At 36.4% G+C, this 22,367-nt stretch overlaps 1 protein-coding gene across 5 annotated transcripts in view; it reads right to left on the bottom strand.

Moving 5' to 3' along the window:
* Window positions 1-375: 375 nt before the first annotated feature.
* The window catches only part of TTK (TTK protein kinase), a 78,147-nt gene continuing 56,155 nt past the window's right edge, over window positions 376-22,367 (bottom strand). For 4 of the 5 annotated variants that reach the window (XM_031018588.2, XM_081828580.1, XM_081828578.1 and 1 more), the window contains exons 12-22: window positions 18,557-18,693; window positions 17,075-17,201; window positions 12,526-12,618; window positions 8,115-8,272; window positions 7,840-7,991; window positions 6,702-6,826; window positions 4,813-4,893; window positions 3,094-3,270; window positions 2,652-2,736; window positions 2,238-2,335; window positions 376-791 (exon numbers count right to left, since the gene is read on the bottom strand). In XM_031018588.2, the coding sequence (XP_030874448.2) occupies window positions 720-791; window positions 2,238-2,335; window positions 2,652-2,736; window positions 3,094-3,270; window positions 4,813-4,893; window positions 6,702-6,826; window positions 7,840-7,991; window positions 8,115-8,272; window positions 12,526-12,618; window positions 17,075-17,201; window positions 18,557-18,693 (1,305 nt within the window). In that variant the 3' untranslated portion in view covers window positions 376-719. The remainder of the gene's footprint in view (window positions 792-2,237; window positions 2,336-2,651; window positions 2,737-3,093; window positions 3,271-4,812; window positions 4,894-6,701; window positions 6,827-7,839; window positions 7,992-8,114; window positions 8,273-12,525; window positions 12,619-17,074; window positions 17,202-18,556; window positions 18,694-22,367) is intronic. The other variant, XM_081828581.1, reaches the window with a different exon arrangement.

Below are 22,367 nucleotides of genomic sequence, written 5' to 3'. Positions count from 1 at the left end.
GAGTCTAGTAGATTCAGTCCGGAAGACTCTAAGACTATACATTTGTAATTACCAATTACCAAGCAAGTCACACAGTGAGGGCATGCCCTATACAACTTACACCTCAGAAGCCAGCATGATACTCTAAACACCAAGCAATAGATACTACGAAGAATCAGAGGGAATTAAAAGAACAAGGTACAGCCCTAAAACTCTGGACTCTATCAGTACCATAAAACAATTAGGAAATCTATTTTAGAATTCAAACCGTTTGGAATTTTCTTCTTGACATTCATTTACTAAGATCTACTCTTGTGTCTTCCCTTAATTCAGTTTTTATTAAGAATTATGCTGCCACAGCAGCAGTACATGCGCTTAAAGAAAATAATTATACAATTTTTACATTTTAGTGTCATTTTATGCTACAAAGCTTTATTTACATAGTTCTTCAGGGTATATTTCAGTTGTTCACCCACTATTCTAAGTGTGAAATGGTATCAAATAGAGTAGCTTTACAGAAAAGCATAAAAGAGAGAAAATAATTCTACAACTTAATATATACAGTATCATTAGTGGTTATTATTTTTAGTTCTCTTTTGAGGATAATCCACTGAATTTTGCTGCCATTGATAATTTCAGGGTGAAGTTGTCTTTAAGAGCAGATTTCCACAGAGAATCAAGAGTATAACAGTCCAATATATTTTACAGGTGATATCTGACAATTTATGAGTAGCTGCAAATCATTTTTTCTCAAAAGTCTTGGAGGACGAGGAATCATGACTTTCACCACTACTATAGCGGTCATATAAAGTCTGAAATGAAAAACACACACCTGTTTTGTAACTTCTAAAAGTCAATGTATTATCAGACGAATAAAGATAACTACAAAAAATGTAATGAATTTCTCTCTTGTTTTATAACTAGAAAATTATAAACTATTGAAGACAATTAAGAATAGTAAACACCTAGCTTGGCCTAAAAATCTACTATCATGAGATACAGCTCCATCATTGTATAAAAGAAATGTAACATAGCCATTAATAAGCATATATATATATCTTAAAGGCCTTCTTGCTCTCCCGTATTTTTCTTTAATTAAGCCAGTCTTAGATAAATTGCTACACTTTAAAATATACTCATCAGGAAATATAGTTTCAGATGATATTTCAACTAATAAACAGATGACATTAAAAAAATACAAATTGTTATATAAATAAACACAATTAGCTATATTACAATCTACATATTTTAAAAGATTTAAGGCTAAGCCAACATTTAATTTATAAAGATAACAGACATCTCTACCATTAAGGAACTTACATAACCTTAGTAGTCAAGGTAACTAATTCATCTCAATTTTATTTATAAAAGGCTCTAAATAATATACTGGTAGAAATTTAAAACATGGAGATATGAAATACAGTAAAATTATAAAACAAATTTTGTCCAATTTGAATTCCTAAAGCCATTGATTTAACCACGAGCACTTAAGAAAATTTAAGAAAAAAATTTACCTTTATGTCATGAATGCAAATATAATAGCGAATATATAGTAAATTCCTCCAGAATGTATCCAAGTTCTTGACATCTTAGATTGGCTTTACCCTACCCAGAGAGCTAAGAGTATCTTTAATTTAAGCTCCCATAATTTTATAATAACATTATTACTGAAATAAATAATTAGTAACTGCTTGGTAACTAAACCAGTTGGTCAATAAGCATACATAGGGTTCTAGAAATGACTAGGGGTTTGATGGCAACAAGATCAAAAAATGGTGGTATAGGTAGAAATAAACACTGGGAGGCTGAAAGGTAGGTCTAAGACATTTGCTTTGAGAAATGTTCTGACTGCTGTACATAGCTTCAAGTCATTACATGTAACAAATACTGAGATTTCTCCAAGATGGCTTCTGAAAAAAAAAATGGCTAGAAGAAATGAATTCAAAAGCTGTGTTAAGAATGTCGTTGATTTAAACGACAAATACCTTTTGAAATTTATTCCAATTGAGACCTGACAGCAATTTTAGGAATGCACCTAAAATGATAATATACTTTCAATTATCTGCAGAATAAGAATGTAAATCAACTAAGTCTATATTTGTCAAAAAGCACTCATTAAGTATCTAAATGTAGAAATATACTTCATAGTTGATCTGATGATTGGACCAACTTTTCTTTGGATTACCTGCTTAAGTGTCTATTCACTAAACTACAGAAAACATTTAAAAGTAATGTAGAAAGAGAATAGACATTCTTACTTTAGCAGCTTTCAAAATGGAGTTAGGAGAATTCAGACCAACGAGCTGGCCCAGAACATATTTCATTTCTTCAGTGGTGCCCTTAGCCATCTGGTTACCTGCCAAAAAATATAATCAATAAAATGCCGTACCAATAAAAAATATAAAATCACATACAAATACATTCTGTTTAACAGCACAATAACTGGCTTCTTGTAATTTATCACTAATCATAGCCATTTACCTAGAGTAAGTAAATATGAATGCCAGCAAGTTAAAAAGTAATTTCATTTACTTTAGGATTTTAGCATAAAAGGACCTTCCTTACGGAAGGAAGCAGGCTGGAAAAGAGAAGCCGATTCATATTGTTTTCTGTTACAGCTATACATCTGTTTGGATTAGTAGTTACTAATAAACTGATTTTCAAAGAAGTACCTGGATGAGTTTGAATTTGAACATATGGATGTGCCAGAAGCTCAGGAATGGATATCCTCTGCTTAGGGTCCCTTATTAAACAACACTATACAAATAAGAATTTAAAAAAAATCAAGTTTTCTTATGTAATATTGATATAAAGTGTCTTTCAAGATTGTATCATACTACAGAAGTTGCTTTCCAGATAGCCTACTCAGAAGTAACAAGATTATTTCACAAGTCATTTTTGCAAAATCCCCAAGTATTCATAAGTTTTAAAACACCTTCAAAGTGAACTTAACATGACTTAAAAAGCTAATTCATTCAGCAATTCCTTCCAATAGACCAGATATATCTACTGAAGCCAGTTACATAATTCCAGTGAGTTCAACTATTTCTTCTAAGCAAACAATTTAAGTACATGAAATATTGTTCTTCTATATCCATATACTATTAATGTTACCTTTAACACATCTTGAAGATCTTTCTCTGGAATATCAGGAAATTCGATTTCATGATTAGGGTCAATTATGGCATGTAATTTAGAAATCTGATTAATTATATGCTGAAATGGTGTCTTCCCATAAGTCATATAGTACAAAATGCAGCCTAAGGACCAAACATCACTTTTGGGGCTTATCTAATTAGAAAAAAAAAAAAGAATAGTAAGTTACCATAATCTTAACCTAAAAGTAAATGTAAGAATATTTTATACACACACACTTACACATATAATCCCTAACATTTAAAATCATAACTAAAGCTCAATGAATGGGCAGATACTAGATTAGGTTTACATGAAAAAAAATATTTTTCTAGTTTTTGTTATATTTCGTTATTTTATCAAGAGATGAGCTTTAAGTCTCTCAACAAACTTATAATTAAAATATTTCAACTGAAACGTATATTATGTTCTTGCAGTTTCTGAAAATATAAAAACTAAAAAACTGCAAGTTTTAAATTTACTTGTTTTCTCCAAAATTATTGGATTACAATAAATATTTTTTTTTAAAGTTTTTTTATTTATTTGACAGAGAGAGACACAGTGAGAGAGGGAACACAAGCAGGGGGAGTGGGAGAGGGAGAAGCAGGCTCCCTGCTGAGCAGGGAGCCCGATGCGGGGCTCGATCCCAGGACCCTGGGATCATGACCTGAGCCGAAGGCAGACGCTTAACGACTGAGCCACCCAGGTGCCCCTACAATAAATATTTTTTAAGATTTTATTTACTGGGGAGAGAGAGAACACGTAGGTGAGAGCAGGGGGAGGAGAAGAGGCAGAGAGAGAGAGGAGAGAAAGAGATAGAGTATCCCAAGCAGACTCTGTGCTAAGCACGGAGCCTGATGCGGGGCTTGATCTCACCACTGAGATCATGACCTGAGCCAAAATCAAGAGTCCGACGCTTAACGAACTGAGCCACCCAGGCGCCCCTCAATTACTTTTTAATAGGTACTGTTTGTAAACCTAATTTATAGAAAAAGAAAGTAGGCAAGTCAAGTCACAAAGACAGTTGTTAACGAAGAGGCAGATCTATTGCTTGAATGCAGGTCCCTGTACAACAATGTGTGCTTGCGTGCACTTTGTGACACTGCTCCAGAGCAAGAAGGGTTAGTTCGGAAGCCAGAGGCATCCTGGCAGGCAAAAGGACCCCAACAAGAACACCAATGAGGCTAACACAAAGCTCACTGAGGTGGTGAAATAAGGTAAGTGGGAAAGTAGCCTGTGGCAGGCTGGGAAAAAATTACAGACTAGAATTATACTTGGAAATGCAGAATTCGCAAATGAATAAATGGTAAGAGATAAAACGTAAGAATCAAAGAAGAAACAAAAGACTTCAAAGGTTATCAGTTCAATACCATTTAAGGGCTCCAAATCAGAGATAATTTAGTCTTAATTTCTACCTTTAATTTTAAAACTTAAAAGTATCCTGGGAACATTTCTTAGTGGAGCACACTGTTGAGACACCACCATATTAAAAGCACAATATTAAAAGAACAGTCTCAAATCAATAAATAACAGTAAAATTGAATCCCATGATAATTTGCTTAAGAAAGCAAGGTCTCTATAAGGACCTAAAAAGTTTTAGAACTTGAGCAACTTTGAGTTGGCTGTTAAGTTTAATCAGAGAATAGCCCATTCCCTATTGATGCCCAATAAATGGGATGTAAATAACCTTCACAGTACCTTTGACTTGGATTTCCCATTCTCTCTTGAGGAAGACATATCTTTGATTGCTTCTGGTGGCATATAATTAACTGTACCAACCTGTATGCCAAATCACAGAAAACACATATCAATGAAAATACCTTATTTTGCCTTAGGTTTTTTAAAACACAAATGTCAGACTCTTGGAAACTTGAATAATTACATATTGCAGTAATTTTTTAAAAAACTCAAGTAACTGACAACAATATTAGGACATAAATTTCTTCACAACTCCAGCAAATTAGATTCATAATCGGTAAATTATTCCATTCAGAATGCTGAGCTTTTTCTATGACGATGGAGAACAACTACCATAAAACTGTCGAGACTAAAGTTATACTAAAAGCCATAAGCTTTGAAGGAATTGATATCAATCACTCATTTCTGTGCTGGAATAGACCTAGAATGCTTAAAAAAAAAAAAATCAACCAACCAACCAATCAAAACTCTAGCTATGTCTCCAAGTATTCCCTGGGCCTATGTCCAGAGTGAGATGGGGCAGGTATGTAAATCATGCAAGAGCTTCCACAGTCGGATTATGCCAACTTTATGAGGCATTTATTTTATTTTAAAACAAATGGTTCTGTTTTCAAACACAGAATACCTGTACTTTAGGACCTTGCCATAGAGGGTATCTTCAAACTGATTTACAACTAAATATTCAGCCGTATTTTTTTTTTTTTTTTTTTTACCATTTATTTATTTGAGAGAGAGAGAGCGTCTGCACATGAGGGTACAAGCAGGGACAGGGGCAGGGGGCAGAGGGAGATGGAGAGCAGCAGACTCCCCGCCGAGCAGGGAGCCTGACCCGGGGCTCCATCCCATGACCCTGAGATCACAACCTGAGCTAAAATCAAGAGTCGGACACTTAACCAACTAAGCCACCCAGAAGCCCCAATGTTCAGCCACATTTATGATACAAAGAGAAGTCACTGTCAAATAGAATTGTTTCAAGGGCATGCCGTCCATCTGTTCCTCCTAAAAATGATCTAGTTTTACTTCTAGGATGGCAGATCCACATCAAAAATCTGCATACGTGGAACACATCATCTTGGCTCCAAGCAGGATTACTTTTAGTTATTCTTTGGTGTCATCACCTTAGTTTTTATGGGGACAAATTTATTAAGTTTGTGATTGCATACCCTATTAGAAAAATGCAGTTGAGTACAGTATTCATTATGGTGTTTCCAATATGAAGGCCCACTTGAGAAATTTTTTTCAGTGGCGCCTGACTGGCTCAGTCAGTTAAGCAGCCTGCTCTTGATTTTGGCTCAGGTCATGATCTCAGGGTTCTGGGATCAAGCCCCACCTTGGGCCTCCCACTCAGTGGGGAATTTGCTTGAGGATTCTCTCTCTCTGCCCCTCCCCTCACTTGTGCTTGCTCGCTCTCTCTCTAAAATAAGTAAATAAATCTTTTAAAAAAAGTTATTTAAAAAAAAGAATTTTTTCAAATGCAAGTGATAGGAAAAGCTTTACTTCTCCAGAAGAATGAAATAATCTTACCTCATGGACAATGAAAAACATGTAATTTCAATTTCCTCTTTGGTTGTTACCAGGTATTTCTGAGACAAAGTTTCAGGTGAACTCAAGATCATGACCAAGATGATCTCCAAGACAGGTATTACTGCTTCTCTACCTCAGCTATAGGAAAATCATCCAAAATTGCTCAATTTATTTCTACCTAATCTTGACTTTTTATACTAAAGTGTATTAAATATGGTTCTGATTCTTATAGTATTTATTCTTATACAAAGGTTTCAAATCCTTTGAAGAATGAAGTAGGAAAAAATAAAATCCCCGTTAGCAAAGTACAGGTGAAAAGGAATTGAACTGTAGTGCGTGGAAGCCAACCATTCATTACGTCTTACCTGAGAGTCTTTAACAATACTTGTTGTATCTGGTTGCATTTGGTTTGCAATCCCAAAGTCAATTAGCTTTAGCATTCCATCAACTATCAGAAAGTTAGCAGGTTTCAGATCACTGTGAACGATGCCTTCAAAATAAAAATCCACTGTAATATTAGACAATGTAAAATATTCTAAGTACAAAAAAATTTCACAACCTACTGGCTGAGTTGATTCCTTTAGTCAATCAAATTAAATGCTCATTTTTAATATTTTCTAAAAAGATATAGCACCTGCTATGTGCCAGACACTTTCTAAGTTTGCTGCTTAGATTGAATCACTTAATTCTCATACCAGCACTGGGTTAAGTACTGTACTATTATTATCCCCACTTTTAAGAGAGGAAACTAAGGCAAAGAGTTGAAGTAATTTGTTCAAGATCATATAGCCTAAGTGATAGGGCTGTGACTTGACCCTGGCAATCTGGCTTGAGAGTTAATGATCTTAAAACCACTGATTCACCACCCACTACATAACATCATAAACTATACTGCCAAGTGGTTAAGACCCTAATGCCCCTGACACCTCTATCCCTACAACCCTGATCTTAATCTCTGGTGAATTATCTTTTAACTTTTAGGAGACATGAGGGGAAAAAAATTACAATTATTTAGGTTAACAGTTGTTTTTAAAAAAAGGATACAGCAAAGGCAGAGAAGCCCTAAAAAGAACCAAGTCCAAGTAAAGTAAAAAAACAACTTAGGGCTAACAATTGAAAAAGAATAAAACCAACTCCCAGACAGGGCACACAATACAAAATGACCGGGAGAATGAGAAATAAACATCTCAGATTTTTGAGATGCCTGAACCGCAAAGTCTCAGATCTGCTATAACTGAACTATTTGGAGACCCAGGATAATGGACTGTTAATACTAATAAAGATATGGGTACATTTTGCATTATGGATGCATGCACTATATCCTTTGGTAAACAGTGCTTTAAAGAAATGGTTTTTTTGTCCTTTCATCTTTAAATGAGCTTCCAAATATTTATCTAGTCTAAAGGTGCCAATAACAAATACCTAAAAATTAATGGTGTATTTCTCTAAGATGACATTATTAATGATTATTATAACTCTGCATATAAAGAGATTTTAAAATACCATGTTGGTGAATTGTGTAAACTGCCTCCAACATATTTTTCCAGTAACTTTTGCGTTCCCATGGATTGATGGATTTTTTCTTTTTAAGCCAACTATTTAGGTCTATATTTCCACACTCCATTACCATGTAAATGTATTGGTCCGTGATTTCACTGCCATTAAAAACAAATAAAAAAACCAAAGCAATACATGGTTAGGTTATACTATTAAGATTTATTAAGTCTAAAGAATTATAGCAAAAATAGTTTTCCTTTCAAATTAAAAAAAATTCTTACTAATCATAAAGTCGGATGATCTTATCACTGTGTTGTTGTAGTTTATTCAAGTAAGCGATTTCATTCCGGTAACTCTCAATTGTTTGATTATCTGCTTCTTCTAAGTTCACATATTTTATGGCATGTATCTGTTTCTTTTCATTCAATACCTGGAATACCTATATAGTAGAACAAAGGATAAAGTTTAGAATGCACTACTTTTACATTATCATAATACTTCTAAATTTATTAGAATTTTAGGTTAAAGAATACTGATATGAATAATTAAATATGTCTGGGCTTATTTTGAGTACTGAAGGGAAAAAATATGTTAGGAGAGTTAAAAGACCATTCTCAGCTACCTATGACAATGGGCATTCAATAATGCAAAGGGGTAAACGTAAAAAGTTTTTATATTAACATGTAAAAAAGATAATTTAAATTTCATATGTATTCATAACACTCTGTTGGATGCCTTAACCTGGAAAATAACCTAAAGAAGAAAACAGTCAAAAATGTTAAGAACATCGGGGCGCCTGGGTGGCTCAGTCGGTTAAGCGGCTGCCTTTGGCTCAGGTCATGATCCCAGGGTCCTGGGATCGAGCCCCCCATCGGGCTCCATGCTCAGCAGGAAGCCTTCTTCTCCCTCTCCCACTCCCCCTACTTGTGTTCCCTCTCTCTCTGTCAAATAAATAAATAAAACCTTAAAAAAAAAAATGTTAAGAACATCTAAGTGCTGTCATAGTCAATTCATTTCACAGATGGTGTTTTTTTCTGTTGTGCCTGGAACTGACATTTCATTCATGTGGTAGAGAGTATTTTTTAAAAATGTAATAATTGTAAGCTATCTGTATATTCAGTTGTGAAAAGTGGATTAGGTCTAATTTTCAAAGTCAAGTTGACAGGAACAAAATGTTCCTATAAGCCCACTGTCAGGATCTCTGAGGTCCAGGTCAAACTGCTCTGACTATGACAGTCAACTTCTAAGCAATTTTAATGGGGCAGATAATACATCTTGAAAAATAGAAAACACTGTTAAGGTGCCCAATTTTCAGCAAACATGCAACAGGGATGAGGCTTCTGAAATGCATGAATACAAATACAAATGCCAGGGTAAGCAAGAAAAATTACATTCATTTATCCCTTTGGACACGTTGAAGTAAAATATCATTTACTCAAAAGCCATTTAACCTTGACTACCCAACAGGTCGGGGCAAGGAATGAGAAAAGAACAGAAGTGTATATGAGATTCATGCATTGCAAATGCACTAATAAGCTTAGTTACTTTAAAATTTTAAATACAAAACTCTAACAAAGTATTACTGGTTTTACTTGCACACATAGCAAATTAGACAGGGATAGGCATTAAAACAGTGATAGGGCAAGAGACAACAGAAAATAGCAAGGGAAGGGATAAAAGGAATTTTAAAACATATAAAGCCACTTTGTATAAGGTAAACAGCCTTACAAACCTCAGAGAATTGAGAGTATCTACTACTCTAATACAATTAAAATGTTGTTAGTAGTACCTACCATGCAGGGTTGGAAGGATGACCGAGATGATGTGTTTGGAGTGCAGCAAAGTTAGCTACTATCTTTAAGGACAATTAGGACAGAATAAAGTGGACATTTTATTTTATTTTTTTTTAAAGATTTTATTTATTTATTTGACAGAGAGAGACACAGCAAGAGAGGGAACACAAGCAGGGGGAGTGGGAGAGCGAGAAGCAGGCTTCCCGCTGAGCAAGGAGCCCGACTCGGGGCTCAATTCCAGGACCCTGGGATCATGACTTGAGCCGAAGGCAGACGCTTAACGACCGAGCCACCCAGGCGCCCCTGAAGTGGACATTTTAGAACCTATTAAAGTTGTCAGGTATATCAGAAAAAAGGATTTGCAAGATATTAAAACTATACAATAAGATCTCAAAGTTTTGGAGGAAATGAAAACTTTTAAATCAACTTTTTGCATGTATGTGCTTTCACTCCCGTATTGCCCCTGCTCTGCCAAAACTCTTGCAGTAACTGATGATTAGGTAGCCCTTATTTCTATTTCATAGAGATAGTATCAGTTATAATGTTCAGTTTCATGGAAAGTTAATGAAAGAACTAGAAAGGCCAGTGTCATGACCATTCCTAATTGCCCCCATGACCTTTCTAAATGCTCTTAATACAGTATAAATTGGTCACTGTCTAAACTCTAGAATAGACAGAACATAAACAGTTTCATAAAGCATGTTACCCTCTTTCTCTGAGGTGTGTTGATTTTGTCAACTCCACCATAATAATTAAATTAAATAATATAATGTAATCATACTAAAAAAAAAAAATGTGGGCCAGTCATGGCCTTATCACCTGGCTCTTGACTTAAGCTAGCACTGTCATTATGCTCCAAGGAAAAAATGTTTAAAACATCAGCAAGATTATTTTACATCTTCTGAAAACATACCACTAAATATTGCACCTTGACACTATTCAAATATAAAGAATAAATAATAAATATTAACCAAAGAATTTCTATTAAAGCAACTAAATTAGGTAATTCCAATATATTGATAAAAATCAATTGTATTGTCCCTTTGTTCTTATGCCTGAAATTTGAGGCAACGGAAAGAAGAAAATGTACACAAAAAAGAAACTAATATCATTGAACAATTGCTACAAATTATAATGTACATACCTTATTTATAATAAGTTAACAAGACAGTCTTAAATCTAGTTATTGTTAGCTGGCTTAGAGAATACAGTAAAACTTAAACCTAACAGGTTTTGCTTCATAGATCATCCTTAACAATTTATAACAGCAAAACAGCTGAGTAGGAACACTCATCCAACAAATTACTTCACTCTGTTACGTTCTAGGCACTATTCCAGATTACGGAGCAAACATTGTTGAGCAAATCAGACAAACATCCCTACCTTGATGGAACTCACAATCAAGTGCAGGAAGACAAACAACAAACCAAATAAGTAAATTACAGAGCACACTAGAAGATGAGCTACAGAGAAAAATAAAGAAGGAAATGGAGCTCACCAGCAAGTAGAAGGTGGGAGTTCTGGTATTAAAGAGTGTGGTCAAGGAAGGCCTGATTGAGAAGATGTTTGAGCAAAGACGTGAGGATATCTGGAGGAAAACTGACTCTTATAAGAAAATACACCAGGAGAGCAAGGATTGAATCAATGAGACTAGTTAGAAGGCTATTATAATAAACCAGGTGAAAAGATGGCAGTTGCTTTGACCAAAGTGATAACAGTGGAGGTGGTGAGAAATAGTCAGATGCTGGATATACTCTTGAGGTAGAACCAACAAGATTTGCTGATTGGCTGGATGTATGTGAGAAAGAAAGTGAAGTCAATGATTCCAGAGTTTTTGGCCTAGCTAGTGGAAGAACGAAGTTACCATTTACTGAACTGGGAAAGACTCTGGAGCCAGAGTTATGTTTGGGATATATTAAGTTTTAAATACCTAGTAGACAGCCAAGAAGAGAAACAGAGCAGTCAGACTGAGTATAAAGTCTGGAATTCCAGGGAGAGGTCTGAGCTACAAATATGTTTGGGAATTATCAGCATATACATGGTATTTAAAACCACAAGACTGGACAACACCAAAGGAGTGAAGTGAGTTTAGAAAGAGAAGAGATCAAGGACTGAGACCTGGAGCACTATGCCATTAAGATAAGGGACATGAAGAAGACTGGAAAGGAATGGCCAGTTGGAGAACAGGAAAACTGAGAGAGGCCAAATGGGGGCAAAAAAAAGTTTCAACAAGGGAAGAACAATCAACTGTCCCAAATGCTGAGTAACCCACAATTAAAGCTAAAATTAGATTTGGCAAAAATATGGAGATCACTGGTGATCCTGATAACAACTGTTTTGGTGAATGATGAAGATAAAAATATGACTTAAGTGGATTTAAGAGAACAGTGAGGAGAATTGAAGATGGTTAAGTGTAGACAACTCTTTTGAGATGCCTTCCACCCAGAAAAGTAGAACTGTATAAATTTAGAACTCAGATAAATTTAGGAAATGATCCATTCCAATTCCAGAAATTCACATTACTAAACTCTGTTTTTGAAAAGAAAAACTCAAAAAACTAAAAATATTAGTCAAATATCTTGCTGAATCATCCCAAAATATTACTTACACAAGATTGCTTGTGATAATACACAGCTTCATTTGCCATCCTGAAGTCAATACTAATGTCATTTAGAGAAGAAATTTGGAAGCACAGGACATCAGAGGGAAGAACAGAGAATTGAAATTAAGAGATAGGCCTAAAGAGATATGTCATTTGTTGGAGAGAGGGAATGGGAGCAGGGGATGAGAAGGACTTTTTGGCTCAAAAGCAATACAGGCCCCCCAGGTGCTAAGAAAAAAGAGCCCCAAAAGGTAAAAAGACAAATATTTTTCTCTCTTAAATATTTAAGATACTTACCTTACTTGAGCCTCCACTTCCTATCTGCTTCAATATAGAATAGATTCTTCCTTTAACTGAAATGCATTCATTTGTTGAAGAGGATGCTGAAATCTAAATAATTAAAAAATATAAAGATTCAAAGGTGCAAAGAATATGCATGAGAAATTAGCTTGTATTTAGTACAGTGAAATGCTTCCAATTTTGAAATTATCTTAAATTTTAAGTAATTAGATGTCAGACAATATTTTAAAGAGGAATTTTACTCTATTTTAGTCAAAGAAATAAATTTAATATATAAACTTCCAAGGTATCCCCCTCTAACTTGCCTTTACTTCTTAAATTTATTTATTAATTTAAAAAGATTTATTTATTTGACAGAGAGAGAGCGTGTGCGTGTAGAAGCAGGGGGAGCTGCAGAGGGAGAGGGAGAAGCAGGCTCCCCACTGAGCAGGGAGACCAACGCGGGGCTTGATCCCAGGACTCTAGGATCATGACCTGAACTGAAACCAAGAGTTGGACGCTCAATTGACTGTGCCACCCAAGTGCCCCTAATTCTTTTTTTTTTTAATTGTTTTGAATTTAAGTATAGTTGACATACAATGTTACATTAGTTCACCTGTACTTTTTAGAAACATAAAATAAATAGAAGATTGGGGCACCTGGGTTGCTCAGTCGGTTAAGTGTCTGCCTTCAGCTCAGGTCATGATCCCAGGGTTCTGGGATCGAGCCTCACATCGGGCTCCCTGCTCCGTGGAGAGCCTGCTTCTCCCTCTCCCACTCCCCCTGCTTGTGTTCCCTCTCTCTCTGTGTCTCTCCCTGTCAAATAAATAAATAAAATCTTTAAAAAAAAAAAAAAAAATCAATCAATAAATAGGAGATTTAAGAACTCTTCCAATATACAAACTCACGAGCTATTACTTTTCACCTTATTTATTCTTTTTTCTTATATAAACCTCTTTACACTTACATATATAGACAATTATATCTATATTCTTTCTCCTCATTTAGCATTACATTATAAAAAAAGCAGTGTGCTAAGGTGCTTAGAGCTCCAGAGTCAATCAGACAAATGCAAATTTCAGCAATGCCCCTTTTCTGCTGGGTGCTCTTCAACATGTTAATCTGAACTTCAGCATCCACCTCAGCAAACTTCTAGCTGATGTCCTACTGCAATGTGCCCCTTCTTCCCTCCCCTTATGCTAGAGCTCTCTGTGGACCTATAAATGCTTTGCATGGATGGAGTACAGTGAAAAGAGTCATTCCAAGCTGACAAAGAAGCTGAAGACACAAAGAGCATCTTATTAGCTGATTAAGTTGAAAGAAGGTCTGAATAAACCTCAATTTAACCAAGTCCTGCTTTAGATTCCAAATGGTAGAACTCTCTTGTAATCTCCTTTTACATAATATAAAAAGATGCTAATTTCTTTAACTTCTAGGGTTGAAAAACACGGTTGAGTCATGAAGTATGTTTTCTTTTCCTTTTTTTCTTTTTTTTTAAAGATTTTATTTATTTACTTGTCAGAGAGAGTGCACAAGCAGGGGGAGCTGCCGGCAGAGGGAGAAGCAGGCTCCCCACTGAGCAAGGAGACCGATGTGGGACTCAATCCTAGGACCCTGGGATGATGACCTGAGTCGAAGGCAGAGGCTTAAGGACTGAGCCACCCAGGCGCCCCCTGCTGAGAGTTTTTAGAGTAAAGTAATTCTGACTTACTTGATTTAATACCAATGTGAAGCTCAGTTTCCTACACAGGTCATTCCACATCCCGCTTGGTCCATCCTCCTCACTGTGGCCAGAGTAATTTTTTCAAAATGCAAATAAGATCACTTCACTTCCCTGCTACCGGCTGTTGCACAGCTTCTCATCCCTCTCAGGTTAAAATTTAAAGGGCCCAGCAGAGGGATACCTGGGTGGCTCAGTTGGTTAAGCATCAGACTCTTGATCTCAGGGGTTTGAGTTTGAGCCCCAGGTTGGGCTCCACACTGGGCGAGGAGCCTACTCATTTACATACACACATAAATAAATAAATAAATAAATACATAAAAATAAAGGGTCCAGCAGAACCCTAAGGATCACCTAGCCCCTGCCTGAGCTCTAGCCACACTCTAGCCCCTTTTCAGTTTCCTGACACTGGCCTTTTCTAGAAAGCTCCTGGCTACTTCACTTGGTCATGACTTGACTTACAGATATCAACTCAAACAGGGTCTGACATGAGTAATAGCTCAATAAATGTGTTTTGAATCAATGTATGCAGGCAAACCTGATCATCTTTCTCTCCTTTGTAATTTATTATTCTGCTTCAATCCTCAGAAGACTATTCTTCTCGGGGTGCCTGGGTGACTCAGTCGGTTAAATGTCTGCCTTCGGCTCAGGTCATGATCCCAGGGTCCTGGGATCAAGTTCCACATCAGGCTCCCTGTTCTGCGGGGAGCCTGCTTCTCCCTCTGCCTCTGCCTCTTTCTGTCTCTCATGAATAAATAAATAAAATCTTAAAAACAAACAAACTATTCCTCTTTCCATAGAATATTGTCAGCTTTCTTGTTCTTTTTTTATTTTTTAAAAGCGATACTTATTTTAGAAAGAGAGAGAGCGAGCAAGGGGAGGAGAGGGAGAAAGATGGAGAGAAACAGACTCCCTGCTGACCGTGGAGCCCAACATGGGCCTTGATCTCAGGAACCTGAGATCATGACCTGAGCAGAAACCAAGAGTTGGACGTTTAACCGACTGAGCCACCCAAGTGCCCCTTTTTTGTTCTTTTTTAATTGTAAAATACACATAACAAAAAATTTGCATTTTAACCATTTTTAAGTACACAACTCAGTGGCATTAAGATAAAGTACATTCACACTGTTGTGCAAACATTACCATCATCCATCATCTCATATTGAAACTCTACACCCATTAAACAGTAAGTAACTCCCCATTCCTGCCTCTCTCTAGACACCGATAACCATTGTTCTACTTTCTGTCAGCTAAATTTTTTCTCTTAATTTGAAATAGCTAATTACCTGTATGGTTTTTTTGGTTGTTGTTCTTTTTGGCTGTTTATTTAAATAACAATTACTACTAACTTTTATAACTTACTAAGTAGCAGACCCTTTTGTAAAAGTTACATATATATATATATATATTAGTTAATTCAATCTTCACAATTATCCTATAGGGTAGGTAGCTTTGTTATTCCCATTTTTTTTTTTTAAAGATTTTATTTATTTATTTGACAGAGACACAGCGAGAGAGGGAACACAAGCAGGGGGAGTGGGAGAGGGAGAAGCAGGCTTCCCGCGGAGTAGGGAGCCCAATATGGGGCTCGATCCCAGGACCCTGGGATCATGACCTGAGCCGAAGGCAGACACTTAACGACTGAGCCACCCAGACGCCTGTTATTCCCATTTTATAGGTGATGAAATGGCCACGGAAAATTTAAGTAACTTACAAAAGGTCAACAGCTGGTAAGTAGTGAGGCCAAGATTCATGGCCAGAAAATCTCCCTTCAGAGTTCATGCTTTCTACCACTATTAAGCTGCCTCTCAGATAGTTATTAGAAAGTAATTTTAGTACTGATATCAGGAGAGTGTTTTTTTCTCTAGATGGCAGTACAATCGCTTCACCGGCAAAAACTTTTCTCTTATTTTTTATTATGTTAATCACCATACATTACATCATTAGTTTTTGATGTAGTGTTCCATGATTCATTGTTTGCGTATAACACCCAGTGCTCCATGCAGAACGTGCCCTCTTTAATACCCATCACCAGGCTAACCCATCCTCCCACCCCCCTCCCCTCTAGAACCCTCAGTTTGTTTCTCAGAGTCCATAGTCTCTCATGGTTTGTCTCCTCCTCTGATTTCCCCCCCTTCATTTTTCCCTTCCTACTATCTTCTTCTTCTTCTTTTTTTTAACAGATAATGTATTATTTGTTTCAGAGGTACGGGTCTGTGATTCATCAATCTTACACAATTTACAGCGCTCACCATAGCACATACCCTCCCCAGTGTCTCTCACCCAGCCACCCCATCCCTCCCACTCCTCACCACTCCAGCAACCCTCAGTTTGTTTCCTGAGATTAAGAATTCCTCATATCAGTGAGGTCATATGATACATGTCTTTCTCTGATTGACTTATTTCGCTTAGCCTAATACCCTCTAGTTCCATCCACGTTGTTGCAAATGGCAAGATTTCGTTCCTTTTGATGGCTGCATAATATTCCATTGTATATATTTTAGTAGCATCTCAATCAGCCAATGAAATGAGGCTGCTCAGTAATAGCAGACTTAAATAGTAAAATCAAATAAAAAGTAACCTAAATTACAAGAGAAATTTTGTCTAGCTATTCAAACTGGATCTTTTGGCCTAGTTAGTGAGAAAAACTTCATTCACTTCTTTAATAACTAACCTCTCAAAGTCACAAAGTACCCTTAGGAAGATATTAGAAAAGAGTTTTGCCTCACAGAACTAAAAATGGACAAGTTCTTAAGGCCATTCCTAACAACTAGCTGCTGTGAAAATAAAATCTTAGGATTTGATCATACCTAAATCATATACCATCATAAATAAAGCTTATCAAACCTGTAAAGTTTGAAGTGGAGTAACAGGTATTTGCTGCCGTTGCTGCTGGAAATAGGCAAGTTGGCTATAAGGTGTTGACAACTGACCAGCAGGTGGGAAGTCATTCTTTACAACGGGAGTTCTAAAACTAGGAAAGACATGGTTTTAGTTTAAAACATTAAAATTGTAAAAACAAGATTCTGATTCAGTTTTTGTGTGATTTTAAAAGATGCATATAAACTTAAATGTATTACATCAAACAGAATCCAAGTCAGTTTTCATAATATAGTTAAATTATTCTAGATACACAATCACCAGAAATTTCATTTGGGGGCAGTTCTTTCTGAAAGTAATTTTTTACTCCTAGACAAGAAATTCTTACTAGTAAAATTAATAAGATGGCATTAAAATATGGAGTTGGGGTTATTTTACAAGAATTTAGCCAAGGCAAACATTAGCCTACGGCTGGTCATAGAGCTTATGAGCGCTTTTTAATAATTATGTTCTACAATAGCCTGCTAGAAATATCTGAAAGCCAATTAATTACATCAGAGGAGTTTGGCTTTTGAGCTTAAAGCTGTGCTTTGCTTGTTTTATTCACTATCACATCTTCAACACCTAGAATGATGCTTGGCACAAAGGAATTCTACAAATATTTGTAGACAATAAATAACACAACTTCACAAAAATAACTACATCACGATTCTAGTTAGCAACCATTCTTTAAAATATTCCAACATATAATAAAATGAGGTAATATATAGCAAAACTGTATTAAATTGGTTAAGAGACCAGGTTATAAAACCTCTTTTATAAGGCCAGTTCTAATTAAGATCAAAGAGTACATTATGAAAATGAAAAGCAAAAGGCATCATGGACTTAAGTTATTCTCTAAGACATTAAAAATATAGCCACTAGTTGAATGATATGATGTGCCACATTCCTTTATTTCCTTTCTTTGAAATATCATTAATTTGCTTTTGCAATACCCTTATTTCCTGTCAATCAGCACTGACCATCCAATTTCTTCATCCATCCCTCATTCCCATCCACTCAAGTCTTTTACTTTTGAATACTCCCAGAACAATGTGACCTATACAACCAACCTCTTTCAGAAACTATTACATTCCAATTAACACCTCCTTTGCTATAAAATGTACCTACTTTATCCAGTCTAAGAATGCTAAATTTTAAAATATCTCTCTCAGTTACAGAAAGATATTCATGTGACAATGTATAATTATCAAGAAGTTTTACGTATTTGGAGTATTTATAGGTTATAGGTACAGATTATAATATAACAGAGACTTTCAAAACAATCCTTAAAAATGTATTGTAGTCACCTTCCCCTCCTCTTTTACTGATGAAAAAACTGATGCTCAGAAAAATAACAGAAGTTTGGAAACTCTTTAAAGTAACATAGCAGGATTTAACTATAGATCTATTTGTCCCTGAAGCCCATATTATTTCTGTTGTGCCAAACTAAACACCAAAAGTAATTACCAGCTCATGTAATCATCCAAGGCACTGCTACTGGGTGTTTTACAAATAGATTTTGGATCAATCCTCTTAGGTGCTGATATTGGTGGTGACTGCTTTGAAACTGAAAAGGCAGGCTGCTCAAGAGTGGTTTGTTTCTGCTAAACCAAAATAAAAAAACATCACAACTTAGTTTTTAGTCACCTGTTCAATCATTTTACAAACATTATAACCTCTAAAAGAAAAAATAAAAATATGAAATACACAAGGATACTAAAAATAAGTAAAACATATGTATTCCAGACTTCCAATAACTTTTTAGTATAGCTCTCTTACTCTAAATTCCAAATCTATTATATTTTCCTCAAAGGGATTACAAGTGGAGGGAAGACACACAGTATAGTTTAACAAAACAGGATCTAATATCCTCTGCCAACAGGGCTACTCTAACCATTATTGAACTTTTATCATCTAAATAAGTACTCTGTACTTCTGAAAACTAGTCTTTCTTTAATCAATAAAACCTCAGTATATGGGAATGGGTAGCCGAGGTGAAATTAAGGAAATGGTCATGAGAGAGGAAGGAGTTATTAATTTGAAGCAGATGGAAGTGATCCAGAGGCTAATATCTTCCAGGAATGATAGAGAGTCACTAGGATGTTCAGAGATGATAGTAATGAGCAAGGAACAGGATGGTATATCCAGAAAGCAGAAGCCTCACAAGGCCAGGGCTCTGCAAGAGAAGAAATTGTCTGGACATAACTACAGGGACTTTCCTAGCTATAAGGTGAGATGTAAGACAAAAACACTATACTTGAGAGGGCTGCTGGAGAAGCAGGGACCTCAGGAAACTATTTAGTTTCTTTTGCTTCTTTTCCTAAGCGTGCTCTTCAGTGGTTTTTAGTATGTTCACAAAAGTACACGATCATTAGCATTATTTAATTATAGAACATTTTCATCATCCTAAGAAATTCCATATCCACTAGTGGTCACCCTCCATTCCCCACTCTTCCCAGTCCCTGGCAACTACTAATCTACTTTCTGCCTCTACGGATTTGCTTATTCTGGACATTTCTTATAAATGGGATCACTCAATACATGGTCTTTTGTGATAGTGTTTCTTTTACTTAGCATGTTTTTAAAGTTTATCCATGTTGTAGCATTTATTAGTACTTCATTATTTTTCATTGTTGAATAATAAAATGAAATAATGAATTTAGAGTACCACATTTTGTTTATTCACTCACCAGTCAATGGATATTTGGGGTTATTTCCACACTGGGCAAATATGAATAATGTTGCTATGAATATTCATGTACAAGTTTTTGTGTAGATATAGATTTACAGTTTTCTTGAGTATACACTTAGAAGTAGAATTGCTAGATCATATGGCAACGCTATGTTTAGCCTTTTGAGAAACTGCCATGCCATTTTCCAAGTTTTTGCACCATTTTACATTCTCACCAATAGTGTTTGATCTTAGTGGGTATGAGGTGGTATCTCATTATGGTTTTGATTTACATTTCCCTAATGACAAATAAATGGCTCAAGTCCTTTTACCATGCTATTGACTTTCAAGCTTCAAAAAGAAAGAATAGGTGTTGTTTCATATGATCCATGATTTAAACTGTCATGATTTTTTCCATCTAACATTATCTACTTCATTATTTAGATCTTTAATAAAATAAGATAAAGTCTCTTCAATAAATGGTATTGGGAAAACTGGACAGCAACAAACAAAAGAATGAAACAACCACTTTCTTGCACCATATACAAAAATTAATTCAAAATGGATTGAACAGAGGAGGAGCAAGATGGCAGAGGAGTAGGAGACCTAAATTTCGTCTGGTCCCAGGAATTCAGCTAGATAGGTATCAAACCATTCTGAACACCTACGAACTCAACAGGAGATCAAAGAAAAGAATAGCAGCAACTCTCTGAACAGAAAAGTGACCACTTTCTGGAAGGTAGGACGTGCAGAGAAGTGAATCCGAGGCAATATTCGGGAAGATAGACTGTGGGGGAGGGAGCCTCCATCAGCCGCTTCTGGCAAGTGATAGAGCAGCGCAGCACAAAATCAAAACTTTGAGAAGTCGGCTCCACTGAGGGACGTCGCTCCAGTGGCTAAGCAGGGGATGGAACTGTTGCAAGGACAGTGTGGTCTCAAGACCCTCGGGGTCACAGAAAGACCGGGGGTACCTGAGTGCGGCAGAGCTCCCAGGTATCCGAGTGGGGAAGCCGGCTGCAGAGACGGAGCCGAGGAGCGAGCTCTCAGCTTGGGGTTGCCATAAACCCTGATGCCCGGCACAGTCGGGCCACTGCTCTTCCAGCAGGGACCCAATAAGCGACAGATCTGGGGAGACTTCCTTTCCTCCCCTGGGAGGAGCAGCGCAGGAATGCACCACAGGGATCTGCTGGGTTTGGAGACTCCACATGGGGTCATGTGCCAGAGATAGAAATGCTCGGTCAGAGGCCAGGTGAGCAAGGAGTGCGGCCAGAGACTGGGAGATAGGAGTGATTGACTGCTTTTCTCTGGGGGCACACTGAGGAGTGGGGCCCTGAGTTCTCAGCTCCTCCGGGCGGAGATTGGGAGGCCTCCATTTGCACTCTTGTCCTCCAAAGCTGTACAGAAAGCTTTCAGGGAACATAAGCTCCCGAGAGCAAACCCGAGCAGATTACTTAGCCCAGACGGGCAAGGGCGGGGGCAATTCCACCTCCGGCAAAGACATTTGGGAACCACGGCAACAGGCCCCTCCCCCAGAATATCAGCAAGAACAGCCGGCCAAGACCAAGTTTACCGATCGATGAAAACGGCAGAACTCCAGCACTAGGGGAATACTGCACATAGAATTCATGGCTTTTTTCCCATGATTCTTTAGTCTTTCAAAGTTAATTTTTTTAACTTTCTTTTTCTATTTTTTTTTAATTTTTCTTTTTCCTTTTTTCAACCAACATCTTATCAATCCCTTTTTAAAAAATCTCTTCTAGTTTTCATTTTTAGAGTCATATTCTATCCTTTCATTGTAGTTAACCTTATTTTTGTTCTTTCTTTAAATTTTTGGGATAGAGTTTCTTCTAACAGACCAAAATATACCTTAATCTCTAGTGTATGGCTTTGTTCGAGTCTCCTGCCTGATCATATTCTCTCCCCCTTTTTTTAAAAATTTTTTTTCTTTCTTTTCTCAACAAACTTCTTATCGATTCCTTTTATAAAATCTTTTATAATTTTCATCTTTACAGTCATATTCCATTACTTCATCATATTTACCCTTATTTTTGTAGATATATGCGTTTTTCTTTCTTTAAAATTTTGGGAGGCAGTTTCTTCTAACAGACCAAAATATGCCCAAAATCTAGTGTGTGGCACTGATCTATTCACCAGCCTGATCATATTTGATCATATTCTTTTTTCTTTCTTTCCCTTTCTTTTCCCCTGGTTTCAGGTCTCTTCTGATTTGTTTAGTGTATATTTTTCTGGGGTTGTTGTTACCCTGTTAGCATTTTGTTCTCTCATTCATCTATTCTCCTCTGGACAAAATGACAAAACCAAAAAAATCACCTCAAAAAAAAGAACAAGAGGCGGTACTGACTGCCAGGGACCTAATCAATATGGACATTAGTAAGATGTAGGAACTAGAGTGAAGAATGACGATTTTAAAGATACTAGCTGGGCTTGAAAAAAGCATGGAAGATATTAGAGAAACCCTTTCTGGAGAAATAAAAGAACTAAAATCTAAGCAAGTCGAAATCAAAAAGGCTATTAATGAGGTGCAATAAAAAATGGAGGCTCTAACTGCTAGGATAAATGAGGCAGAAGAGAGAATTAGTGATATAC

This window comes from Leptonychotes weddellii, chromosome 8 (assembly GCF_054177405.1).
Source record: "Leptonychotes weddellii isolate Sample4059 chromosome 8, ASM5417740v2, whole genome shotgun sequence".
Classification (NCBI taxonomy): Eukaryota; Metazoa; Chordata; class Mammalia; order Carnivora; family Phocidae; genus Leptonychotes; species Leptonychotes weddellii.
This window is presented reverse-complemented; position numbering and strand designations above follow the sequence as displayed.